Source organism: Rhododendron vialii, chromosome 11a, assembly GCF_030253575.1.
Source record: "Rhododendron vialii isolate Sample 1 chromosome 11a, ASM3025357v1".
In the NCBI taxonomy this organism is placed as follows: domain Eukaryota; kingdom Viridiplantae; phylum Streptophyta; class Magnoliopsida; order Ericales; family Ericaceae; genus Rhododendron; species Rhododendron vialii.
In genome coordinates this window covers 27685012-27713000 of record NC_080567.1, presented here as the reverse complement: position 1 = coordinate 27713000, position 27989 = coordinate 27685012, and the positions used below count along the sequence as shown (strand labels likewise).

Below are 27989 nucleotides of genomic sequence, written 5' to 3'. Positions count from 1 at the left end.
CTATGGACCAAGTGACTATATCAAAGTACTACTTTATAAAGTCATCTGATACATCATTTTCGTCAAAAACAACTCTCAGCCTACACCCAGAGAGAGACTCCATGTGAACTGCATCAACTGGAATTTCTATACCACGATGGGGCAAAGAAATTACCAACCAACATTCTTGGGACTCACATACAGAACCAACTCATTATGAATAGACGCATGTAGATAAACCATCACAATTCACTAGGCATCTACAACACATTACATTTACTACAGCATTCCTAACTTTCTTACAAGAAACTGCTAATTTTTAGATACGCTTTGGAGATGGATTGAGTTGCTAGACAGCTTCTGCAAAACCCACTTTGCGGTTACCGTAGTCGAACACAGTATGATAGGCCCCCATGAATACATCTCCAAGAATCCTGCATACCACAGAGGCTTAGCTTTATTCACCAAAAGACTTGATGAATATCTCAACAAACATGACGTAAAGGTGCGCATGCCTTTTAACTTCTTATAACTTTTTTTTTTTTTGATCGGCCATAGTTAGTTGTTTCAGAATCAGCTTCCAAAACAGTTTACGTATCGTGTATTCTTTTTTTAATTGTATAAATTGTATCGGGATAAGATACGTTTGTTGTAAGAGTACAAGTTTCTATTGTTTAGTTGGATAAGCTTTTTGGAAGAAGGAGAATACTAAAGACAAGAGTGGGAAAGGAGTTGCTAGAACCTATCCCTATATATACTACTTCATGAAGTCTCTAGTACAAAGATATTTTCATATAAGATAAATTTTGAGATAATTCTAGAATTATACATGTGACTAGTTCTCACAAAAAACTTGATATTTTAGAGCTTCTAGAGCTAGATATTTTAGAGTTTCTAAAAACTAGATATTTACTATATCTTCTTCAATAATATCTTTCATATTGGGTTTTGACAATTGGAGCTTTGTCCATTGGACTTGTTTGGACTTAATTTTATTGTGCAAAAATACTAAATTTAGTTTATGATTCAACAACTTTAATCATAATTAATATACAATTAAAAAGTAGATACACATAATAACACCAAACAACTATGATTACTTTTCTTTTTTTTTAAAAAAGATTTAAGATGCAAAATTTTAAGTCTCTCAACTGCAGCCTTTGACAAAGGATGGACGTACTTTTTGATTGTTTTCACATTATTCGGTTTATCAATGGAAACAGCTATCCTTTTGGCAAAAAATAAAATAAAAATTGGGGCCTATTACATTAAGGTTTTCTATTTTCAAAATCAAAGTATGATTTTTTCTTCTATACAAGTCCTACATTGAAGTTGAATTTTTATTAAATGGTTTGAAAGGTGTGATAAATGCACTTGGGGTTCCTCTTCCTGAAATAAGGTCCGATTTTTTCTCAATAAGTAATTGTAGGATACGTACCAAATTAGAATATGCGTATAAATCGTAGGATACGCGGTCGTATCTTAAGATTTCTATACAAAAAGGATACAGGATGAAATACGTATACGATACAAATCGTAGGATACGTAAAGGTTTTTAACAACTATGGTTGTGGCAAACTGTTTTTGAAAACCACCAACAAAGACATAATGTTGAAGATATTTATGATTTTTATTTTGCTTTAATTTTCACGGTTGAAGATTCAAACATGAAGGCTAGTAGATCCAAGAGAACGTACCACAGAGGACCACGAGGTGGAGGCACATCCAAAGCAATAAAGCCACTGAGGCAGACAGAAGTCGGGCCTTCTTCAGTTTTCAGAATATACTGGGATAAATCAAGCAGTCACTGAGTTAAAAGATTGAGAAATTACTGAGCAAAAGATAAAAACAAAATTGAGAAATTAGTCTGAACAAGGGAAATACCAATTGCTAAGCAAGAAGACAAAACCTTATGTGCCTCCGTTTAGCTATTTCCTTTACACTTCTAGGGTAGATCTACTCATTCAAAAGAGTCCTCTATCCATCAACCACTCTACATTTTTAATCTCGACTCTCGATTATTACCCCCACTGTATTACTATGGCTGATACAACCACAGTATGAGAAAGAGCATCTCTACGCTAAGCTTTACAGAGAAGCATTTCCCTGTCCCTAATACACTTCCATCAGCATGATTCCATTAATACCGAGATCTCAAGGCACGATCATGCAGCTATGACTCCAAAGTGCATTCGGACATGGGAACAAAGGATCTCGTGTCATGTCTAAAATATAAAATTCCATACGAACTCTAAATATGTTGATCAACATAAATGTATTTAGGTAAGGAAAGCATAATAGACAAAAAGAAACCAGACCACTAAAGATTCTGTAAATAAAAGCTTGGGAAAAAGACTGAAATAGTCCCTGTAGTTAAGTATTTGTGTCAATTTGGTCCCTGTAGTTGTAATTGGCTCGATTTACACTCTGTACTTTTCATTTTGTTCCAATTTGGTCCAATTACTAACTTCCGTTAGTCTGCCGTTAGTCCTTTAAACAACAAAATCATATGGCCCCCCTTTTTTGGGGTTAAAATAGACTCGTTCGGCTAAATAAGCCAACTGGCTTATTTTTTTTATCCTAAATAAGCCAACTGGCTTATTTTTTTTATCCTTATTCAAAAAATTTCGTATTTATTAGTTTTTCGTCAATTTTTTTGGGGTTATTGTATCGTTATGACGAAAGGAATCTAAAAAGTAAAAAATTATGATCGATATCCAATTTTTTTTGAATAAAGACGAAAAAATTGGTTTATTGGCTTATTTTTGTCTTTATTCAAAAAAAATTAGGTTTCGATCGTAATTTTTTACCTTTTAGATTCCTCTTGTTATGACGATGCAATAATTCCCAAAAAAATGATGAAAAACTAAAAAATATGAATTTTTTTTGAATAAGGACAAAAAATTAAGCCAGTTGATTTATTTAGCTGAATAAGGTTACTCATTCCCCTCTTGCCCTAATATACCTCGGAACCAAAACACAACTCATTCTTCCATTCTCCATTGATAAGGAGGCACCTGGGAAAAATTTTGGTTATAATTTTCTACAAAAAGTTGCCGTCGAATTCAGCATTTTCATAATTAGCTATGAAGCATCATAACCACTGATATTGTCTACATGTTCAACTTGTAGACAAATACTGAGATGCCTTATTTTTCTGCATAGTACTAAAAATGCATATAGAACCATGTCCAAAAGTCACAACATGATATAGATCCAAAAGTCAACATGATAAATAGCTATGTCCAAAAGTCAGAATATTATATAAACTCAATTCCAAATTTACCATGTCATAATCTAATATATAGACATAACAAACCACTCAACTAGGTTACAATAAACCTAACTTAACAGCCCAAGTGGTTATACAAAAAATAATGCCCTGTCATTCCATTCATTTTCCTACACTTGGCCCATGCACTGATTCCTGACTAGGAATGTTGAAAAATAAACCTAAGCCAATTTTTTCGTCTTTATTTAAAAAAAATTGAATTTCGATAATAATTTTTTACTTTTTAGATTTTTCTCGTCATGATGATGCAATAACAACCCCCCCAAAAAAAAAAAAAAAAATTGACGAAAAATTAACAAATACGAAAAAAATAAGGAAGTTAGCTTATTTAGTCGAACGGGTCTGTTTTAACCCCAAAAAAGGGGACCATATGATTTTGGTATTTAAAGGACTAACGACGGACTAACGGAAGTTAGTAATTGGACCGAATTGAAACAAAATAGAAAGTACAGAGTGTAAATCAAGCCAATTAAAACTACAGGGACCAAATTGACACGAACACTTAACTACAAGGACCATTAGAGTTTTTTTCTCTAAAAGCTTCAAGAAAAGTCCTAAAATCAGACCTGCTCAGGGGTGAGGGTAAAATCTCTACTTCCAATAGTGAATGTAACATTTGGCATCTTTGACAGGCTATTGCAGTCGATTGCTGATTCTCCCATTGGACTGGGCAGACTCTCGCAGAGCTGTCAAACAGGAAAATATTATGTCTAAACGCAATAGATAAGCGCCGATTGGGAAACATAGATGTTGCATTTGGGTGATAAATAACCTGATTCACATAATCAAGCACTCTCTCCTTTGTTTCCTGTAGTTTCAGCTGGTTCCGGACCCAAACAAGCAGCATCTCACAAGCAGTGCATACAAGGTTATCACCAGGGGGAGCTTTCTCCTTGTTTTCTTCTTCAACCACCATCTCGATATTAGCACTGCAAAGAGTGAAGCATCACCTCAAGTTCATTTTTGGCCACAAGTTCCAAGCACCGAGACAGCAGAATCATTGACGAATAGATAGAGAGAGGAACACAACTATGTTTGTTTTGGGTCTCAAAACCCAACCTCTCTTTCTGTGCACACGGTCCCCAATAAACTATCTATCTCTCTCCACTCATTACTCCAAAAACCTCCATTAAAACCCAAACCAAACAAACTAAAATCATGAGCAAAAGGGTTTTCTCAGAGTCAGAGGAAATAGATACCACCCTAAACAAAGCTCAGCTGAAACCTCGACTTCAGTGTTTGCTCAAAACCCAGGAATTAAGCACTAGAAACAATTCATTTTACAAAACGTGCTCCCACGAATGGAAGCACGTGAGGAAAGTGAACCAGAGTACGAGAGAAAACACCATTTGCACGACCTAACATTTTCTTTGGCTACACAATACTCCACTCGACCGAGTGCTTTGAAGTCTCCAAGTAGACTAGAATGAACTATAGAAAAAATGCAATTTAGTAAGGCAATAGAGACTTCCTAACCTTTCTAATCCAGACCCGTTGAAAAAGCAAAGACCCACTTGTGAACATACTTTGTCAGGCTGTACCTGCAGATCAACTTAAACCGCTTAAGACCTGCAGCTTAAACTTAAAGAAGTAAATAGGGTAACCAGGCTCTTCAGAAATGACAAACCCCCGCTAGCAAAAGCTCCCATATCATTTCTCCATAGTCAGAAACCACCAGTTTGCATTCCATGCTCACTACTCCTTGGGCTCCAATGGCATGGTTGATTTGGGTGACGACAGTCTGCAGTCAATGGGCGTATTTAGAAATATTACATTTAAAAGAAAGGGCGTAACCATAGAGATGATAAATCAATACCAACTAGTGAGGATTTTCGTGACCATAAAGTGCAGTACTATTTTTCATTTTTAGGGATAAATCAGTTGTCAAAAGGAAAGAAACACTCACAGTTGGACCAGCAAGTAAAGATGTTCCAGAATCCACAATAGCAGCACATCCACCCTGACAAAAACCTGGAGAAAATATAGAAAGGCACATAATTCTGAGTCCTTCCACAGTTAAATTCTAACACTTGGTTTACATATGTATCACCAAAAAAATCACCTGTTGAAAGGTTTCCAACGAGAAAATCATCCATTTGAAACTGAAAAAACAAAGAAGACAAATAAATCAACTTTCTCCTCTTTGCGAAAATCAAATAAAACACCTAATGAAGTAGAACAAAGGGTGTTGGAAACATTAATCTTCACGTACCTGCCAGTAACCTTTTTGAGTGACGGGAACATAGGTATGCTTCCCCTTGAAATGCTTTTCATCAACGCCACCAAAAACAAGCTCCCCACCGTCTATTGCATACTGATCCCTATTAAGCCAAAAAGAGAGGACTTCCTCTTGCACAAGACCTTGTTCCATCATATTATACCTGCAGTTTCATCAAGAATGTGTCTATAAGAAACTAAAATACAGGAGATTGAGCGGTTGAACTGTTCTCACAAGTCATAAAACATAGAAGTGGCAAAAGTTGCAAAATAATACCAGACTGGCACTACATCCCCGACTGAAATTTCCTGGAAGCCAAGCCCAAGTATTCCATCAAACTTTCCCACAACAAACGTAAGACTTCCTTCTCTTGTAGCCTCCATGAAAACCTGAAAAAGTTAAGCACATGTGTTTAGCTAAAAGCAGAGCCAAAAAATTAAAAATTAACATTAGAGCTTCAAAAATAAAAAATAAAAGAGCTCACTTGATTGTGGACCACAAGATCGCCCACTTCAACGTTATCTTGACTAAGGAAGCCAGAAACTGATCCAGACCCATAGTGTATTGCACAAGATTTGCCTGAGTTACAAATATCAATAAAAGCAATTTGAGCAAAAACTGATCAGGAAGGTCGGGAATTTCTTGTGTCAGACAAAATTGTGGGTTGGGACTCAATAATGTCCAGACCAAACATTAATCAACAATTTGAAACTAAAGACAATAGGATGACAAATTTACCAATTTCTTGATATGTTTTGGACTTCTTGTGCTTGTACTTAGGATGGAATAAGCAAGCAATCTGCAATTAATTTTCATTAATTAGTTGTACTTATTCCAACAACAATGCTACTCACACAACAATCCAACAATCTGCAATTAATGGGTTCTTTCTTATTCCAATAAGAAAAAAACCATGAGTTAGCAAAACTAAACTTCAAGCACTCACAGAAAAAATGCACTTTGACGAGGGAATCCAGAGATTGGAACTGCCCGTATCAAATATGACAGTGAATTTCTGTGGGGGCAACCCCACGCTAATCTCTCCATAATATTGGGCGTCCATATAATTCTTCAGAGATAATATATCGAGATCAGATTCATCATGGCGCATGCTATTTAAACCCTTCCCTTGTTCACCATGCAGTCTTGCCATCTTCTTGGCAGCCTTAATGCCATGAAGATCCAAGGGTCTCTTCTTCAAACCAACTCTCACTAAACCATCAGAGGAAGCGGGAACTAAAGAGCATGTCAAAACAAGAATACAGAGAGCCCCCAAAAGATAGTTGTGCGTCATCTTACAGAATTCCCTGGCCAGATAATAACAGAAGGCAAGTTCAAGGGACCCTGGGCATGCATCAAAAGCAAGAAATTCTGGAAAATAGAAAGAAAGCTGTGAAATGTTGATGCTAGACTCAAAATAAAAAGTAAACAAATATACCAAAAAAAAAGGGTCCTCATAATCATAGATTTGATAATCCAGCCTGACAAGAGACTTCAAATTTCAGACATATTTGCTACACAGAAGAATGAAGAAGATGTTGCACAAAACCCCTAGTTACGAGGTAACAGCAAGCTTATTTTCTTAGCCGAATTAAGTAAGCAATAATCATGTTTATATGTAACTTATATATTTTTGCGAGTCTTTTACAAACAAAATCATCACCTTGTTTAACATGCAACCCTAAATGAACCAGAAAGCTCTCAGTTCACCACTTCACCTCCTAAATGTTACGAAAACACCAGCACCGAGCTCACTAAATTATAATATGGTTACTCACTTCAGAAAAAGGCTGGTGATTTAAAACGCTAACTATGCAAAATTTATAACCCGTTTTGGGTCTTTTCCAGTTGGCTTTAGTTTTAACAGTTTTCTTTTCTATCATAACGTTGTCTGAAAGTAGAGGCATCCATTTCAAAATATAGACCAACACAAGGTAATTCTATGAAGAGCCACTAAATACCAAGAGGCGCTTACTGCAGTTGGACTAGAAATCTCCTATTGAATTCATGAGTCCCCTAAGTAACTCGTGATCAGAGTAGCTTCACAGGAACTATGGGCCCGTTGGATTGGCCGGATTAAACAGGGGATATCTTATAAAATACTGTGGAGGGCGCATTCAGGCGTTGTAATGCTGAGGGATTACTTATAGGATCAACAATCTCACCCGAAAAAACATGGGATATACAATCCCTTGGGGAATCGGTAGTTTCCTCACTAATAATCCAATGAAATTACTAATCATCTTTTGAAACTATATATATGTATCCGGTATCCCCTGATTCCCTTCATTAGCGGTTAGCCGGACTAACAAAAAAGGTCTATGTTTCTACACTGCATGTACACACTCATTCAAAAACTTTCAACAGCAGATGGAGTATTAGGGGCTAAAACCATTCTGTCGTGGTTCGCTAAAATGATGAAACATAAAAGTCGAAGAATTCAACCATTGCACAACTCGTGTACATCCAAATTAAAGAATATTGTGTGGGTATTTGAAAGGACAACAAATCCCTTTACATCACAGGTGATGCTGAAGCAAGACGTTTAAAAAAAAAAAAACTGAGATATACATAATACATAAATAAATATATGAAAACCATGTTTGAACAATCAAATCATACTACCTGGGCATATGGAACTATCGAGAAATCCCACTAAATCCCATTCCCAGATGATATGCAAGCCAAAAGTACGAAAGAAGGTTACCACTGATAAGGGAGCTGACAAGGGGGTTATAAATGGAGTACAAACAGAAATTGAAGGGAACAAGCTAATTTCCAGTTAACTACGCCAGATAATCAGAAGTAAAATTGTTCGTTAGGATAACTGAACGATGATCGTAAAAGATTCAGAGATCAAACCTTGGATTGATGGGTTGGAGAAAGCAGCATCAAATGCTTGCTAGAGCGAGTTGAGAAAGTAAAAGAAAAGCTGGTAGATGCCTTTTCAGAGTGTGGAAAATATGGATAGCGTGTAGGATAGGGATAGATATTTATGGAGACAAATACGGATTTGATGCACAGTACCCGTACTCCTTTACTTTTGTCTGCAACCGAATAATTTTGGAGAGAGAGAGAGAGAGAGAGGAGGAGGAGCAGGAGAAGGACGTTTTTCTAGCCGCTAGGCCACGCGCACTTTGACAAGTGCCAAGTACTACTGAAGAAGTGCTCCAATGGACGCTAAAATTAATTAATTTAAACTCGTTTTCAAATTTGATTATTTAAAGTTTTTATTGTATCTATCCACATACTTTTTTTTATAAGCATCTATCCACATACATTAATCTGTTGAAATTTTACTCATTGAAGTAAACATATGAATGAAAACTCTATTTAGAATGAGCATTTCCAGCTCTTTGCTCAAACTTTAAAAGTTCAATTATTCACTGCCACTATCATCGCTCCTTATCAGTCATCACCGTCCACCACTAATCAAGTCTCTCTCTTTCGACTTGTCATCACCATCAGATCCATCACAAATCACCACCAGGTTCTGCCGATCACCATTAACACCCTTGATTTTGCTTTGTTATTCTCGCTACAAACTTGTGCCACATTTTACAGCTGACGAAACACTCCGCCAACCATCAAAAACAATTGACTGGAGCCAAAAAAACTGGCGACCACCTGCCACTACTAGAAACAAGTTTGTAAATTATCTGTTGTATTTGTTTTAAATTATTTCTCGGCTTGATAACAAACGCAATCAGTACAATTTTTGTAACAATTTAGGAACTATGCAAATCAAATACAGTACTCATTTAAAATAATTTTAAATGTATTTTTTTCCCCTCAAAATATAAAGCATGCATAACAAAAGATTTGAGGTGGTGAATAGCAAATTATTATTTTGTCAGAAAAAATTGCTCTCTAGTCGCAAGGGAAGGGGCGAGTGGGGGTACTAGACTGGGTACAACAATGAAAAGCGATAACGAGGAAGGCACCTAGAAATTTCATGTTGAATATTGACAATTTGAAGGATCCTCGTCTGGTCTGGTCATTGGATCGGATGGTTCCCGAATTCAACTTTTTGTATAAATTAAGGGCACCAATTCATGTCCCAAAATGTGATTCACGTCCCAAAATATGAAAAGAGTTTGAAGCACATGTAATGCGTGTGCAAGCTCTAATGTTATTTATTGTGTTCGGTTGCTAGTTTAGTTTTAGTTTGGGTGGCGCTAATGCCACAATAAAATTTTATAGTGCCACGACACTACATTACGTTTGGACTGTTCTAACCCCTTTGTCTCTCAGTTATTCATCCAGTTCTCTCTTCTCCGTCTACAATGTCTACAATCCACATTTATTGTAGACAATCCACATTTTCTTCTGTTTTCATCTTTTCTTTCTCTCTTCTCTTATTCAAGTCCCTCTTTCATGAGACCGTGGAGAGCACCTGAAGGCTGAAGGTTATGGATTTGAGATTGCCCATCTGCCGAATCCTAACCCAATCTGTAATGGATTGGCAAGTGGTAACACCACAAAAAGCGAAGGGGGAGAGAGAATCGCAAAATTGGGCTCCGTTTTAGTTTGACTCTGGTCTTTGATCTTCATCTACCTGTTAATTGGGGAAGAGGTTTTCGGTTTCCTTCTAAAATAATTATTGCTTTTTATTAGGTTTCGTATAAAAATTGTTATCACTCTCTGTGCATGTATATATTGGTGTTGAGTCTTGAGACAGGTGATTTATCTGTATAGATGGTGGAGGGAGGGAGGGAGATACGTACAAAGGGCATCGTGGACTTGTGGTAGCTCAGATCCAGTGAAAAAGACGTAGGGTTTGTGCCTTGTGGTGGGTAGCAGTGGAGAAGGAAGGAAGAAAGAAAGAGGGGATGAGATGGATTCGAAGAGGTTGCCGTTCTCAACTATGGGTGTAATCAAGGGGAGGAGGGATGATGGAAAGAGAGAGAAAGTGGGTTTGTTTTTGGTGAAGAGTAAGAAAAGAGAAGAACAGCAGATGGGGAAAAACTAATGAGGATATAACAGTCATTGTACAGAAATTATCGTGGCACTATAAAATTTCATCGTTGCATTAGCGCCACCTTTTAGTTTTAATTTTGTTTCCAATCATTACCTTATATCTTTCTCCAATCATTACCCTATATTTCCAATTATTAATTTCATTTCTCTCTCTATCTCTCTCCAATCATTACTCTATTTCTCTCTCTACCCACTACCGAAATTAAGCTAAACTAAACTATCAACCAAACAAAGCCATTGTTTTTTGTTTGATCCAAATTTAACAAACTTTTGACGGAAATTGATATTCGCGCTCTATTTTTAACTGATGTTGCTCCACTTTTAACGTGAAGTTATCCAAATTTGACTTGCACATACATCACGTGCTCCGGCCTCTAGTGCTAATTAATGTCATGCTTCCACTGCCATCGCCTCCGCCTAATACTTAAATAGTCTTTTATCAAATTTCGCAAATGAGTCATGAATTAATATTGTACTAAAATAGAGAAAACAGAAATGGGTTTTAGTTTAAAAATATATATGGAGAGAGTTCAGACAGAGGAGGAGTAGAACATAAAATCCGAAAATCAAAAACAGACTGAAAACCGGAACAAAAAACAGAAAATAAATATGAGAGAGAGAAGAGGAGTAGAACATAAAGAACAATGAACACATATAGAGATCGATCTTTCCCAAAAACCAAAATGGCGTAGAAAAATGTAGAAAGAGAGAGTAGAAGATGAGAAAAAACGAGAAGGAGATGGCGTGGAAGAGTGTATATACCAGACATGGTGTTCTGCCAGCTGACTCTTTCCCAAAAACCTCCAACTCTCTCGCGTTTTTTCAAATAGTAAAGATATAAGTACCAACCGGGGGGAGAGAAATCGTACTTCCGGCGGGCCGTCTTCGGCTACCGGACGGCCGATCCGAGCCGTCCAAAAATTCTATAAAAAAAAATCGATGGGGCCTATGCGGGAATCAATGGCATCTAAGGTGTTTAGGGTGCTTGATTCGAGCACCCTTTTTCATGTATATCGTGTTTTTTTTTAGAATTTTTTGAAGCCGGAGACAGCCCACTGGCGGCCCTTATTACGATTTCCCTCCCCTTGTCGGTACATATAGCATCACTCTTTTTCAAAATCTTTTACTCCTCAGAATCAACCTTTACTTTATATAGGGGAAGGGATAGGGATGCAACCCATTTAATTAGATTTTGGCGTCCGGAATTACTGTGGACAATACAAGGATGGTTTTTTTGGACGGATATACCCCTAGTACTATTATTTTTTACACCTTCCGTCCCATAAATTTTTTACCCCTAGTACGATAGTAGTGGGTCGGCTCCCATGGTGGAGGGATCACTCTACCTCTCCCTAGTCAGCAATTGCCTAGGTGAGTTTGGTAGGTAAAATTACCCTCTTGCCTTCCTTCAAAAAAAACTAAGTCGTGCCCACCCATGGTGGAGGGATCCGACCTCTGGTGTAGGCCCTTTGGGCCCGCTGTCGTTGTGCTGCATTTCACGACAAGGCTCTTGGGCCTGCGTCAGTTGGGTTGGCTCCCACATCGGGAGTTTGGGTTTATGTGTGTGTTTAAATGGTTCACTCTACCTCTCTCTAGTCAGCAATTGCCTAGGTGAGTTTAGTAGGTGAAATTACTCTTTTGCCCTCCCTCAAAAAAAAATCATTGGGCCAAGTAGGGACCCCACCGATCATAAATGAAATAGTAATAACTACGATAGTACATGTGCATACATATGAATTGCTTTTTATGATTTTTTATGGAAGGGCTCCAAAACGATGTCGTTTTGTGTATTAATACAATTCAATTTTGGAGCCCCTTCATCAATTTTTGGAGTGTCAAAATCACTATCCTTTTATTTATTTAATTACTGGCAGCAAACTTGTGTTATGCACGATTAAATAATGTACTCATTCCGTCCTAATTTAATTAATTTTTTTTGAAACTCGTATCACTTTTGAATTGATTATATATTGTAATTTATAAAATTTTATGTGATTTCAAAAATATTGTATTATAGAACTAATCGAGATCCTATTAAACAAAATCCATATTCGATATGAAATTGATTATAAATTTAAAGATGTAACTAATTTTTTAACCGATTAAAATAGAACGAATGACAATTAAATTGGGACAGAGAAAGTAAAAAAAGTTAACCATATGGAAGAGCGTGATCAAACATAACGTAATGTTGTAATGAGCCATCGAACAAATAAAAATTACATTAAGTTTTTTTTGTTCGACAGCCAGGGGTGTTTAGGCCAATTGACATGCACTTCAACTAATCTCCTCTCCTGTCTTGTCAAAGAAGGCCATTCACATCGGGAATAGAAAATTTAAAAAAAAAATACTTTGTTGCGGCCTGACCTTTTAATAGTACCATAGTCAATTATGTATGAAGCAAACCTTTTTTTCTTTTGGTCAGTAAGGCTGCGTTCTTATGAATTTAACTTAAATTTGAAATTTGTTTTTATTTGAATTTTTTTTACATTAGTTAGTTTTGCGCCAAACTTTTGTGGGTTATTGATTCGTCTCGATAAGAGGAATCGGAAAAGTAAAGTTTCTTTACTTTTGCCCAAATATTTTGAGAAATAATCACTTTTTAGCAAAAAAAAAAGACTTTTTCGGCTAAAAAGTTATTTTTCAAAATACTTGGGTAAAAGTTAAAATTTTTACTTTTCTGATTCCTTTCGTCGAGACGAATCAATAATCTAAAAAAAAATTGGCGCAAAACTAACAAATGCAAAAAAAATTCAAATAAGGACAATTTTCAAATTTAAGTTAAGTTTAAATTAAGTTCATAAGAACGCAGCCTAAACAAACATAGCCAGCTTTACATGTGCACATGCTAATGAAATCAAGAGTATTGCAACTTTTGGTCAAATTTTATTTCGTACAGTAAATATCATATTAATGTTAAATAACATCAAGCCGTCTCAAACCCATTGTACGATCTTTCAGAAAAACTTTAGTTATCAAATTCTTTCTACCAAAATATTGCTCTTGTAGTGAAACGTTTTTGCCACATTACACTTCATGTTTGTTTTTTTTTTGTTTTTTTGTTTTTTTATAGTTTTGATGAAGAGATTTTGCTCTTTTTACATTTTTCTACCCATAAAAGATTGTTGAGACAAAGAAAATATTACTATTGATAAATCTAACAGAAATGAAGTACCTTATCTACGAAGTCCACGGAAAAAATAAATAAAACGAAAGACAAACGAATAAAGTGTCTAGATCTATACCAAGCCAAAGCTCTCTCCCCATCGCCTCAAAGGGTCGGGTCACGTCGCGCAGAAATCTGGCCAGCAAGCTACCCTGGGCAGGCGTAGAAACTCGAACAAATACAGCAACCAAGCTCCGATGGAAACGAACTGAACACAAGCACAAGCAGGACGGTTGCCTCGCCACCTTGGGTAGCCCCGATAAGCACGTCGGCCTGCTCCGATCGTACGCCCAATGCCACCTGATGCTAGGACGAACAACAACCGAAGCGATGGAGCTAGTTATAAACTCCGGCAAGCCGTCGTTGGCATGACAGGCTCTGGGCACGACGAACGGAATAGAAATTCTCATGGGCTAAAGTTCCGAATGACCCGTGACCACAGCGGCCGATGAAACGAGGCACCGCAACTTACTTTTCAATCCCAAAGCTGAATACTGACAAACGCCTCCACGAGCCAAGCCCAGGAGTAACGTCTTCTCCGAGATCCAAGCCCGAAGTTGACTCAGCAGAACTAAACCCTAAGCTAGCACAGGAAACTTAGCTGAAGTGTAGGAAGTCTCGATTGTGATTGTGCTTCCCTGCGATTAGCTTATTCTCTGTAGCTATAGGCATGTTAAGAGACCAAATCATAGATGGATCATAAAAGTAACAATTCGCACGAACATTCTTATGCAACTCAGTAATAAATTTATGTTAAAGAGATGGAAACTACGAGCATTCACTTACAAATTGTGTCATTCGGTGGTGTTTGGACTTTATTCTTACCCGTAGTAAATTAAACCTTGCTTTCCCGATCCCTCTCTATGAATTAATAAAATTTCAAATTATTTGTATTAGCATCGATCCATCGACCTCTACCTTAAGACGAATCAAATACTCCAAATAAGAGGATAATCCAATAAATTCAAAAATTAAAGGAGAAATAAACGTGAGATATTCTTACTCTCCAATGCAGAATACAAAGCTAGACTAAATCTCTCATATATATAACAACGGCCAGTTGATTCCTACATAACAAAAAGTAAAATCTCTATAATAAACTTGCATTTTGAGATAAAGAGAATGCTAGGAAAGAAGTCTCTTCAAATTTAAAATACATAATCCAATATCGATGATGAACGGACAGTTTAGATGACCATATAGGTGATGGTTTTATGGTTCCTAAATTTGATTATAATTCTCTTTATACCATTTCGAGTTTTCAACACTTGACATGCATGTATAAATTGTAACCATGAACCGTGCGTTGTCCATAAAATTAAGTATTCAATTGTCTATAATGCATTCGGCTTCTGAGAGCTCGAAATGATTAATAGAACTATAGACAAAACACTTATACAACAAAAAACAAAAAACAAAGGGTTTATCGTCAAATTAAGAACAAACTAAATATCGACGATGTTCCCGTCAATGGCGAAGCCAGGAATTTTAACCCGGAGGGACCGGGTTAATGGAAATACTCCTATATTTTTTTATAGGAACGCATACTTATTATATCATACGGAGTACAATTTTTACTTTTCAATGCATTACATATATATGTACATTTAAATGATTATATCCCGATGCCGTTCAAGTAAACAATCATTTTATTTTTTTATTTAGGCTACTTCAATATTCACGTGTTTATTCGGTGGTGTTCACTTTCACTTGGTCGCCTGGTATCTTGAAACCTCTTTTCTTTAGGGGGCAGAACTAGAAAGGTCTGAGAGAGCGCGTCACGAAAGATTCGTGTGGCGCGGTGAAAGGTTTCCTGTTGGGGTTTCCAGCCCTCCTCGTCTTCACCTATTTATGAAAGAAATTGAAAAATGAGAATATAAAATAATCGTATTTTACCAAATCAAACCAAAATTATTAAAATTATAAGATACACGAATAATTATCCATAATATTCAAAATCTTTGTATAAACAATAATTTTGTTTTTGTGAAACTAGGGGGCTCGGGGTGGCCGAGCCCTCCGGCCCCAACATGGCTCCGCCATTGGTTCCCGTCTCCAATCTGTCATCTCTTGCCACTTGTCGCGATGAGAGCCATTCTCACTAAAAATCACTTCGCTTTATACTTATATATACAGTACTCCTATAAGAAGATTTTGAGTGGAGAAAGATATTCATTGTTGTTGTTAATCCAAAACAAATTGGGAAGCCCAGCCCAGTCGTATTCCCCAGTGGGCCTTGTCCAAAAATTCGTCTGTTGTGTGGTGTTATCGGGAGAACAAACCAAACAAAATACTCTATTAGTCCCACTTTAAGTGCCCATATTTTCATTGTGAGATGTCCCAGAATAAGGGTTCATTTTCTAAAAATAACAGTCCAAACATGTCAAACTTTCAATTTTGCACCTAAAAAGTACCATTTTTTTTCCTAATTGATTTGACAGCGTTTGGTATTCGTGTTATTCTTTGATTGATATATTACCCAAGAGTAGAAATATTTCATCGTTACTCGACATACATGGCATAAGCAAATAAGAATTTACATCCTTACTGATTTCAAACAAAGAAAACAGATAAATTAGCATGGATCTCTCCAGTAGACGCAAGTCATGTAATCATCTCCTGATCCTAGGTGTATTTCTTGTCTGACCATTTCATCAAAATCGTGATCTTAATTGACAGGAACATGAGACTAGGATTGTTGATGCTTAACCTAATAACATGGTTCAGGCGGAAGAGATGCTGATGTACTTGCATAACTTTGAGAATGGTAATCAACTATTAAAGCTACCTTACCTTGAATGATCTGTCAATCATACACACATTTTGGTTTTAAAAAAAAGAAGCACAACCACGCATAACATTAAAAGAATTTTCTGCAGTTCAAAAAAAACGAAGTTTAGTACATTTGGGGCTCGTATTTACATATGATTATGAAAATGCGTGGGATGTGGTATAGACGAAGTTAAGTACATTCGGGGCTCGTGTTTACACTATATGTTATCGGACTATTTGCTGTACTAACTTTACTTGCTCCGAGAAAGAAATTTGATGCCATGGTAGATGGTTCTTTGTCTACTTATCTATAGTTTTACTTCCATGTTGTGAAGTGCATTTATTTCATTTTTGAAAGAAGTGCCTCTATAATCTTCATCTTTTGTTTTTAGCTTAGGAAATTTCTGCATAGATTGCAGCAAATTATATGGCGCCATAAATATGTGTTTTGTGTTTCTTGTTGATGAAACAATAGAGAGGCTTCCATGTATCAATAATACAATTTATTCAGACGGAATTGAATTATCCCGATAGGGTGACATGCTTATCCTGCTTGTTATGTACAGGCTTTTGATGAGACTGTTCTTGAGGATCTTGATGATGATTTCCGTCTTCCAATTAGTCACAGACCAACAGAAAACGTAGATCTTGATAATGTGGAACAAGCATCAATCGACACAAAGTTGACATCATCAAATGTTGGCTTTAGGCTTCTCCAGAGGATGGGGTGGAAAGGAAAAGGTCTTGGGAAGGATGAGCAAGGTATGAGAATAGACTGCTAGTGATAACATGTCATAATGTACCGTGTATCAGATACTTCATGTCTATTGTATGTTTTAACCTTTGTAATTGTAGATACATGATGTCAACAAGGTTCTTATTGATAGTTCTTATAGGTCGACATGCATATCTGGTCTACGTTGAGAGGGAATTAGAGAGTATATCAATGACGTGGTAACTTACCAAACAAGTTTCAGTGTGCAGCCAATGGCTTGCTTCCCTGCAGGCAGTGAGACTAAATCTAAAAGGAGGCGGGTTTTTTCTATAATTTTGGGGATCAAGAAATTATTAGTCAACTAACTCTTTCTTTCATTTGATTGGGGTGAAATAGGGACACCCACTGTAGAACCAAAACCATTTCTTTTTTCCATGGCTTTGACATTTTTGCTGGCCTTCTTCATTTTTTACTGATTTTCTTGTTCTTGTATTGATTTTATCCTTATCTGATTGGTAACAAGGAATAACTGAGCCAATAAAATCTGGTATGAGGGACCCAAAATCAGGGATTGGAAAACAAGAGGAAGACGATTATCTTACTGCAGAAGAAAATATCTAGCTAAGAAAACTTGATATCGAGTTAGAGGAAACGGAGGAGATAGCAAAGAAGCGGGAGGTATGACTCTGAATTTTCAATAGCAGTTGCAAATACAAGCATCATAATTTTGAGTTTGATTCTTTACTTTCTTTTCCCCCCTTGTAATATACATCTATAGCCTATAGCATAAGGGAACAACTTTGGAAGGTCTTGAGAATTTCGTGCAGTTTTTATTACCTGGTGGCTTCTACTGCCTGCTTCGTGCACATTATGAAAATCCAGGTTATAGCAGAACGTGAGCAGAAAATTCAGACCGAGGTGAAAGAAATACGAAAGGTGTTCTTTTGTGAGCTCTGTAATAAGCAATACAAATTGGCTGTGGAGTTTGAAGCGCACCTGAGTTCATATGACCACAATCATAGAAAGGTAAATGTTCCGTCATTGAGAATAGAAGAAATAAACTCGGTTGAAGTTTTGTGTCTTTACATTCGGTATCACTCTTAAAGGATGCATTCACCAATTCTTGCAGCGTTTTAAAGAAATGAGAGAAATGCATGGAACTAGCAGTCGTGACGACAGGCAGAAACGAGAACAGCAACGTTAGGAGAGGGAAATAGCCAAGTTTGCTCAGAAGTACCTTTTTGTTCTTGTGTCACTTCTAGTTTATTTAGCAGTGTTCTAAAAATCGCGTTTAATCGCCGATTAATGGGCGATTAATCGGTTTTATGGCCTCTCCGATCAGATTAATGCTTGGGCGTTTGAATTAGGCGGTCTGGAGATTAATCGGGATTTGGCAGCGATTAATCGGCAATTAAACGGTGATTAATCGGTTAATCGATTAAACGGCGATTTTGAGTGTGAGTCCGATGGAGACGAAGTTATGGATGGATATGGAGAAGAAGAGGAGTAATTGACTAATAATTCCGTACTTGGTTTCATTTGGTTTGAACGTTGCACTTTGTAATTGACTTGTAATTTCGTACTTGGTTAGTTATTTGGTAGTACCAAGTTTCTATGTCTCTATATTTGAATTGTAGAGAATTGTTAACATTGAGTATCCAATAGCCAAAGAGAACTAGGAAATTTTTTGGGAGAGAAGATATATCACATCAACTAGGAAATCTGTGATTATTAATGGTAGGGAGGTTGCAGAATATTTAAAAAAAAAAAAAAGCAACTAATTGTTGAAAGGCGATTAATGACCGATTAAAAGGTCTCGAAGCTTGAAGGTGGTTGGCCGCCCGCCTAGCGCCGAGCGCTTTTTAGAACATTGTTATTTAGAATTGGTGATTGTCTATTTGAATGTCTTTTGCGGTGGCCTTAGTGGTCATTAACTCTTTTTGTCTATTTGTGTACAAATTAGTGCCGACACCCGTTAGCAGCAGTTGCTGCAGCAAGAGCAGCCAGAGCAACCTGGAATTGCAGTGGCTTCTGTTGCAACTAGAAGTGCTACTGTACTTGCTGATCAAGAGCAACGGAAGGCATTAAAGTTTGGTTTTTCCTCAAAAGGTGGCACCTCCAAGGTATCCCTTAGTTTTCATGTTTGCGCTCATTTAAAAAAAAAGAAGAAGTCTCTTAACTATTTCCGTTAGGCTTTGAGGATCCCATGGTTAGGATTCTGCTGAATCCTGAGACATTGTCATATTTCGGTTTGATGGAATTCCCTAACAAAAAACACCATTGGATAATATAGTCTGGAAATGTAAGATGAAAGATATCTGAAATAACACCGAAATGTCAATTTAAGATAGGGTTGTATATTTATATTATTCCCAATTTACTTGCACTCGTAATTCTGTCGTTCATGTTGGAATTTAAAAATGGATCCCGATGCACACTGTAACACAAAATTTGACGTCCATCTTTGGAAAAATTGGAGTGAGTATCATTTACCTGGATAAGGGGCCTTATTCTATAGCCTGGTGGCATGGAAAGAGATGGTTATTGGTCTTCATGTGTTCCAGTCTTGGGATTAGATGCCATGGCCAGAGGCTTTGTTGTCTTGGGGGAAGATGTTTGGGCGTAGACTGATATTATAGAGTTCCTATGAATACTTTTCCAACCCTTGAGATTTGGAAAGTGCATTTGGATATGCCCGGAAAAGGAAACGTGGCGTTTCTTTCACTTTCCTTTTGTAACTTGTGGGATTGAAGACCTACCTTCTCCTTTTCACCTTTTTCACTATTTGTTATTTATAGAATTGGAGGCATATCATTATTAAGCTTTGTGGGTGATGGATTATTAAGCTTTGTGGGTGATGGATTAGCTAACTGATTCCTTTTCCTGCATGTCAAATAGAACTATAATGACATGGCCAGAAGAATGAGGATAGATAACTACGACGACACGGTCAGAGTTACATTTGAATACAATACAGAGATATGCTATAACCGGCAGTCCACTAGAACGGAAAAGTAACCTGATTTCCCGTGTCTCCAAGGACCGTGACTCTAACGGGATGGGCTCACGAGATGGGTCTGAGATGAAGTTTATTGGACTAGTGGACAGTTCAGGGATGGCATACCTTGTAGGAGTACCAAAACCCAACATGGATAGAGGATATTGAAATATTAAATATAGCTTGCTCTAACTCAATGCAGTAATATTATGAATTCGGATTTGGGATTCCAAGTGTTGAGAGGCCGGAACTTGAACACGAGAATCTTGATTGCTGTATAAATTCCTTGTACGAAACTCGTCGTAAAATGCATCGATGTCCTCCAAAGAGACGCTCCGTAAGGTGCTCAACAAGTGTTTAAGACCTTTCATTTACGGAGCTCAACAAGTGTTTAAGACCTTTCAACTTGCCGTACGCAACCAAAACCCCAACATCGAACTCGACGGCGAAAGACGCTGTTGAGAAGTCAGTAGCCCTAATTCCAATGGAACATGCAAACAGACCATGGTTTGATCCTTAAAGCACCATACTTCCAGTACTTAAACCTACCAGAATGGTTGCATTGCCTGCCAACACCAATATCACAGAATCTGCACGCTCTTGTAGTCTCAACCTCTCGGCGTGCAGATCTTCATTCAGGTTCTCTAACGCCTTGAGGGTGCCATACTCACCAGGGAGGGGAACTCAATGAATACACACTCACCAGGGAGGGGAACTCAATGAATACACAAATAAGTCGATTACCCAAAAAAATAAAGTGAATTACAAGTAGGAATATTTCTGCATATCATCTCCAACCAACATAGTACTTGCATACAGAACCAGCTCATTATACATAGACACATGTAGATAAACCATCACAATTAACTAGGCATCTACAACACATTACATTTACTACGGCATTCCTAACTTTCCTACAAGAAACTGCTAATTTTTGGATACGCTTTGGAGATGGATTGTGTTGCTAGACAGCTTCTGCAAAACCCACTTGGAGGTTACCGTAATCGAACACAGTATGATAGGCCCCCATGAATACATCTCCAAGAATCCTGCATACCACGGAGGCTTAGCTTTATTCACCAAAAGACTTGATGAATATCTCAACAAACATGACGTAGAGGTGTGCATGCCTTCTTCTTATAAATTTTTTTTTTTTTTTAATCGGACATAGTTGTTTCAAATCAGCTTCCAAAACAGTTTCTAAGTGTGTTGTGGCTAGTGTTTCAAAATCGAAGTACGCATCGTGTATTGTTTTTTTAATTGTATAAATTGTATCAGGATAAGATATGTTTGTTGGAAGATTATGAGTTTCTATTGTTTAGTTGGACAATCTTTTTGGGAGAGGGAGAAAAGTGGGGAAGGAGAGTATTTGTATTACACTTGAACTCAACCTTTTTTTTGGCTTGGTACAAAATGGCTAGAACCTAGCCCTATATATACTACTTCATGGAGTGTCTCTAGTACAAAGATATTTTCATATAAGATAAACTTTGAGGTAATTCTAGAATTATACATGTGACTAATTATCACAAAAAACTCAATATTCACAAGATATTTTAGAGTTTCTTAAAAACCAGATATTTACTATATCTTCTTCAATAATATCTTTCATATTGGGTTTTGACAATTGGACTTAACTTTATTGTGCAAAAATACTAAATTTAGTTTATGATTCAACAACATTAATCATAATTAATATACAATTAAAAAGTAAATACATCTAATATTACCAACCAACTATGCTTATTTCAAAAAAAAAAAAAAAGATTCTAGACGCAAAATTTCAAGTCTCTCAACTGGAGCTCTTTGACAAAGGATGGACGTGCTTTTTGATTGTTTTCACATTATTCAGTTTATCAATGGAAACAACTATCCAAAAAAAAAATTGGGGCCTATTACATTAAGGTTTTCTATTTTCCCTTTGTTAGGCAAAAAAAAGTTAGGCAAAATCAAAGTATGATTCTTTCTTCTATATAAGTCCTACATTGAAGTTGAATTTCTATTAAATGGTTTGAAAGGTGCGATAAATGCATTTGGGGTTCCTCTTCCTGAAATGAGGTCTAATTTTTTCTCAATAAGTAATCGTAGGATATTTACCAAATTAGAATATGCGTATAAATCGTAGGATACGCGGTTATATCGTAAGATTTCTATACAAAAAAAAAAAAACAGGGTGGGATACATATACGATACAAATCGTAGGATACGTATCATGTATCTTAGGTTTTTAACAACTATGGTTGTGGCAAACTGTTTTTGAAAACCACCAACAAAAACATAATGTTGAAGATATTTATGATTTTTATTTTGCTTTAATTTTCACGGTTGCAGATTTAAACATTAAGGCTAGTAGATCCAAGAGAACATACCACAGAGGACCACGAGGTGGAGGCACATCCAAAGCAATAAAGCCACTGAGGCAGACAGAAGTCGGGCCTTCTTCAGTTTTCAGAATATACTGGAAAAAATAAAGCAGTCACTGAGTTAAAAGATTGAGAAATTACTGAACAAAAGATAAAAATACAAATTGAGAAATTAGCCTGAACAAGGGAAATACCAATTGCTAGGCAAGAAGATAAAACCTTTTGTGCCTCCGTTTAGCTATTTCCTTTACACTTCTAGGGTAGATCTACTCATTCAAAAGAGTCCTTTATCTATCAACCACTCTACATTATTAATCTCGACTCTCGAGTATTACCCCCCACTGTATAACTATGGCTGATACAACCACAGTATGACTAAAAGAGTATGTCTACGTGAAGCTTTACAGAGAAGCATTTTCCCGTCCCTAATGCACTTCCATCAGCATGATTCCATTAATACCCAAAACTCAAGGCACGATCATGCAGCTATGACTCCAGAGTGCATTCAGAATGGGAACAAAGGACCTCGTGTCGTTTCTAAAATATAAATTCCATACGAAATCTAAATATGTTGATCAACCCTGATCCAGGTTTCCCAAGATTCAAAATCTATCAACATAAATGCATTTAGGTAAGGAAAGCATAATAGACAAAAAGAAACCAGACCGCTAAAGATTCTGTAAATAAAAGCTTCAAGAAAAGTCCTAAAATCAGACCTGCTCAGGGGTGAGGGTAAAATCTCTACTTCCAATAGTGAATGTAACATTTGGCATCTTCGACAGGATATTGCAGTCGATTGCTGATTCTCCCATTGGACTGGGCAGACTCTCGCAGAGCTGTTAAACAGGAAAATATTACGTCTAAACGCAATAGCTAAGCGCCGATTGGGAAACATAGATGTTGCATTTGGGTGATAAATAACCTGATTCACATAATCAAGCACTCTCTCCTTTGTTTCCTGTTGTTTCAGCTGGTTCCGGATCCAAACAACAAGCATCTCACAAGCAGTGCATACAAGGTCATGACCGGGGGGAGCTCTCTCCTTGTTTTCTTCTTCAACCACCATCTCAATATTAGCACTGCAAAGAGTGAAGCATCACCTCAAGTTCATTTTTGGCCACAAGTTCCAAGCACCGAGACCGCAGAATCATCGACGAATAGATAGAGTGAGGAACACAAATATGTTTGTTTTGGGTCTCAAAACCCAACCTCTCTTTCTATGCAGAGTCCCAATAAATTATCTCTATTTATCTATCTCCAATTATTACTCCAAAAACCTCCCTTAAAACCCAAACCAAACTAACTAAAATCATGAGCAAAAGGATTTTCTCAGAGTCAGGGGAAATAGATACCTCCCTAAACAAAGCTCAGCTGAAACCTCGACTTCAGTGTTTGCTCAAAACCCAGTAATTAAGCACTAGAAACAACAATTCATTTTACAAAACGTGCTCCCACGAATGGAAGCACGTGAGGAAAGTGAACCAGAGTACGAGAGAAAACACTAGTTGCACGATCTAACATTTGCTTTGGCTAACACAATACTCCACCCAACCGAGCGCTTTGAAGTCTCCAAGGAGACTAGCATGAACTATAGAAAAAATGCAATTTAGTAAGGCAATAAAGACTACTTAACCTTTTTAATCCAGACCCGTTGAAAAAGCAAAGACCCACTTGTGAACATACTTTGTCAGGCTGTACCTGCAGATCAACTTAAACCGCTTAAGACCTGCAGCTTAAACTTAAAGAAGTAAATAGGGTAACCAGACTCTTCAGAAATGACAAACCCCCGCTAGCAAAAGCTCCCATATCATTTCTCCATAGTCAGAAACCACCAGTTTGCATTCCACGCTCACTACTCCTTGTGCTCCAATGGCATGGTTGATTTGGGTGACGACAGTCTGCAGTCAATGGGCGTATTTAGAAATATTACACTTAAAAGAAAGGGCGTAAGCATAGAGATGATAAATCAATACAAACTAGTGAGGATTTTCATGACCATAAAGTGCAGTACTATTTTTCATTTTTAGGGATAAATCAGTTGTCAAAAGGAAAGAAACACTGACAGTTGGACCAGCAAGCAAAGATGTTCCAGAATCCACAATAGCAGCACATCCACCCTCACAAAAACCTGGCGAAAATATAGAAAGGCACATAATTCTGAGTCCTTCACACAGTTATATTCTAACACTTGGTTTACATATGTATCACCAAAAAAATCACCTGTTGAAAGGTTTCCAATGAGAAAATCATCCATTTCAAACTGAAAAAACAAAGAAGACAAATAAATCAACTTTCTCCTCTTGGCGAAAATCAAATAAAACACCCAATGAAGTAGAACAAAGGGTGTTGGAAACATTAATCTTCACCCACCTGCCAGTAACCTTTTTGAGTGACGGGAACATAGGTATGCTTCCCCTTGAAGTGCTTTTCATCAACGCCACCAAAAACAAGCTCCCCACCGTCTTTTGCATACTGATCCCTATTAAGCCAAAAAGAGAAGACTTCCTCTTGCACAAGACCTTGTTCCATCATATTATACCTGCAGTTTCATCAAGAATGTGTCTATAAGACACTAAAATACAGAAGATTAAGCGGTTGAACTGTTCTCACAAGTCATAAAACATAGAAGTGGCAAAAGTTGCAAAATAATACCAGACTGGCACTACATCCCCGACTGAAATTTCCTGGAAGCCAAGCCCAAGTATTCCATCAAACTTTCCCACAACAAACGTAAGACTTCCTTCTCTTGTAGCCTCCATGAAAACCTGAAAAAGTTAAGCACGTGTTTAGCCAAAAGCAGAGCAAAAAAATTAAAAATTAACATTAGAGCTTCAAAAATACAAAATAAAAGAGCTCACTTGATTGTGGACCACAAGATCGCCCACTTCAACGTTATCTTGACTAAGGAAGCCAGAAACTAATCCAGACCCATAGTGTATTGCACAAGATTTGCCTGAGTTACAAATATCAATAAAAGCAATTTGAGCAAAAACTGATCAGGAAGGTCGGGAATTTCTTGTGTCAGACAAAATTGTGGGTTGGGACTCAACAATGTCCAGACCAAACATTAATCAACAATTTGAAACTAAAGACAATAGGATGACAAATTTACCAATTTCTTGATATGTTTTGGACTTCTTGTGCTTGTACTTAGGATGGAATAAGCAAGCAATCTGCAATTAATTTTCATTAATTAGTTATACTTATTCCAACAACAATGTTACTCACACAATAATCCAAACACAACTTCTTACATAACCTCTCACATACATGTGGGGCCCACACATAGTAGTGTGTGTGGAGCCCACATGTATGTGAGAGGTTGTGTTTGGATTGTTGAGTAAGTATTATTTTTGCTTATTCCAATAAGAAAGAAACCATGAGTTAGCAAAACTAAACTTCAAGCACTCACAGAAAAAATGCACTTTGACGAGGGAATCCAGAGATTGGAACTGCCAGTATCAAATATGACAGTGAATTTCTGTGGGGGCGACCCCACGCTAATCTCTCCATAATATTGGGCATCCATATAATTCTTCAGAGATAATATATCGAGATCAGATTCATCATGGCGCATGCTATTTAAACCCTTCCCTTGTTCACCATGCAGTCTTGCCATCTTGGCGGCCTTAATGCCACGAAGATCTAAGGGTCTCTTATTCAAACCAACTCTCACTAAACCATCAGAGGAAGCGGGAACTAAAGAGCATGTCAAAACAAGAATACAGAGAGCCCCCAAAAGATAGTTGTGCGTCATCTTAGAGAATTCCCTGGCCAGATAATAACAGAAGGCAAGTTCAAGGGACCCTGGGCATGCATCAAAAGCAAGAAATTCTGGAAAATAGAAAGAAAGCTGTGAAATGTTGATGCTAGACTCAAAATAAAAGTAAACAAATATCCCAAAAAAAAAAAAAAGGGTCCTCATAATCATAGATTTGATAATCCAGCCTGACAAGGGACTTCAAATTTCAGACTTATTTGCTACGCAGAAGAATGAAGAATATGTTGCACAAAACCCCTAGTTACGAGGTAAAAGCAAGCTTATTTTCTTATCCGATTTAAGTAAGCAATAATCATGTTTATATGTAACTTATATATTTTTGCGAGTCTTTTACAAACAAAATCATCACCTTGTTTAACATGCAACCCTAAATGAACCACAAAGCTCTCAGTTCACCACTTCACCTCCTAAATGTTACGAAAACACCAGCACCGAGTTCACTAAATTAGAATATGGTTACTCACTTCGGAAAAAGGCTGGTGATTTAAAACGCTAACTATGCAAAATTTATAACCTGTTTTGGGTCTTTTCCAGTTGGCTTTAGTTTTTACAGTTTTCTTTTCTATCATAACGTTGTCTGAAAGTGGAGGCATCCATTTCAAAATATAGACCAACACAAGGTAATTCTATGAAGAGCCACTAAATACCAAGAGGTGCTTACTGCAGTTGGACTAGAAATCTCCTATTGAAATCATGAGTCCCCTAAGTAATTGATGAGAAGATAGAACTCGTGATCAGAGTGGCTTCACAGGAACTATGGGCCCGTTGGATTGGCCGGAATAAACAGGGGATATCTTTTAAAATACCGTGGAGGGCGCATTCAAGCATTGCAATGCTGAGGGATTACTTATAGGATCGACAATCTCACCCAAAAAAACATGGGCTATACAATCCCTTAGGAAATTGGTAGTTTCCTCACTAAAAATCCAATGAAATTACTAATCATCTTTTGAAACTATATATATATATGTATGTATCCCCTGATTCCCCTCATTAGCGGTTAGCCGGACTAATCAAAAAGGTCTATGTTTCTACACTGTATGTACACACTCATTCAAAAACTTTCAACAGCAGATGCAGTATTAGGGGATAAAACCATTCTGTCGTGGTTTGCTAAAATGATGATACATAAAAGTAGAAGAATTCAACCATTGCACAACTCGTGCACATCCAAAAAGAATTTTATGTGGGTATCTGAAAGGACAACAAATCCCTTTACATCACAGGTGATGCTGAAGCTAGACGTTTAAAAAAAAAAAAAATCTTAGATATACATAAATAAATATATGAAAACCATGTTTGAACAATCAAATCATACTACATGGGCATATGGAACTATCGAGAAATCCCACTAAATCCCAATCCCAGATGATATGCAAGCCAAAAGGACGAAAGAAAAGTTACCACTGATAAGGGAGCTGACAAGGGGGTTATAAATGGAGTACAAACAGAAATTAAAGGGAACAAGCTAATTTCCAGTTAACTACGCCAGATAATCAGAAGTAAAATTGTTCGTTAGGATTACTGAACGATGATCGTAAAAGATTCAGAGATCAAACCTTGGATCGATGGGTTGGAGAAAGCAGGATCAAATGCTTGCAAGAGCGAGTTGAGAAAGTAAAAGAAAAGCTGGTAGATGCTTTTTCAGAGTGTGGAAAATACGGATAGCGTGTAGGATTAGGGATGGATATTTATGGAGAGAATTATATGGATTTCATACACAGT

General features: G+C 37.1%; 3 protein-coding genes and 1 long non-coding RNA gene across 10 annotated transcripts; 2 read left to right on the top strand and 2 right to left on the bottom strand.

Moving 5' to 3' along the window:
• Positions 1 to 16: 16 nt before the first annotated feature.
• On the bottom strand, positions 17 to 27935 carry LOC131308736 (aspartic proteinase A1-like). Of its 6 annotated transcripts, XM_058335729.1 has the most exons (15): positions 8352 to 8486; positions 6928 to 6970; positions 6436 to 6796; positions 6228 to 6288; positions 5974 to 6068; positions 5766 to 5878; positions 5484 to 5652; positions 5334 to 5373; positions 5178 to 5242; positions 4899 to 5012; positions 4748 to 4812; positions 4044 to 4200; positions 3838 to 3957; positions 1677 to 1765; positions 17 to 413 (listed from the first exon to the last, which is right to left on the bottom strand). In XM_058335729.1, exons 2-15 carry the CDS (start codon positions 6951 to 6953, stop codon positions 329 to 331), a joined length of 1560 nt encoding a protein of 519 aa, XP_058191712.1. In that variant the 5' UTR covers positions 6954 to 6970; positions 8352 to 8486; the 3' UTR covers positions 17 to 328. The 6 variants fall into 6 exon arrangements, with proteins under 6 accessions (XP_058191712.1, XP_058191713.1, XP_058191715.1 ...); XM_058335730.1 differs by lacking the exons at positions 6928 to 6970; positions 8352 to 8486 and adding an exon at positions 27824 to 27935; XM_058335732.1 differs by lacking the exon at positions 6928 to 6970 and having other exon boundaries at positions 6436 to 6860; positions 8352 to 8582.
• LOC131308740 (uncharacterized) lies at positions 9813 to 10525 on the top strand. Its single transcript, XR_009194557.1, has 2 exons — positions 9813 to 10251; positions 10301 to 10525. It is a non-coding gene; the product is annotated as an uncharacterized LOC131308740 (long non-coding RNA).
• LOC131308739 (uncharacterized) lies at positions 15428 to 19875 on the top strand. The gene is given in 6 exon segments (XM_058335737.1): positions 15428 to 16402; positions 16974 to 17169; positions 17646 to 17800; positions 18005 to 18148; positions 18252 to 18355; positions 19086 to 19875. Coding segments are annotated over 6 exon segments (831 nt in total). The 5' UTR covers positions 15428 to 16399; the 3' UTR covers positions 19315 to 19875.
• LOC131308737 (aspartic proteinase A1-like) lies at positions 20841 to 27960 on the bottom strand. Of its 2 annotated transcripts, none has more exons than XM_058335736.1 (14): positions 27824 to 27960; positions 25896 to 26317; positions 25596 to 25656; positions 25342 to 25436; positions 25136 to 25248; positions 24854 to 25022; positions 24704 to 24743; positions 24547 to 24611; positions 24268 to 24381; positions 24117 to 24181; positions 23406 to 23562; positions 23200 to 23319; positions 22490 to 22578; positions 20841 to 21169 (listed from the first exon to the last, which is right to left on the bottom strand). In XM_058335736.1, exons 2-14 carry the CDS (start codon positions 26238 to 26240, stop codon positions 21085 to 21087), a joined length of 1518 nt encoding a protein of 505 aa, XP_058191719.1. In that variant the 5' UTR covers positions 26241 to 26317; positions 27824 to 27960; the 3' UTR covers positions 20841 to 21084. The 2 variants fall into 2 exon arrangements, with proteins under 2 accessions (XP_058191719.1, XP_058191718.1); XM_058335735.1 differs by having other exon boundaries at positions 25896 to 26253.
• Between the last annotated feature and the right edge of the window lie 29 nt (positions 27961 to 27989).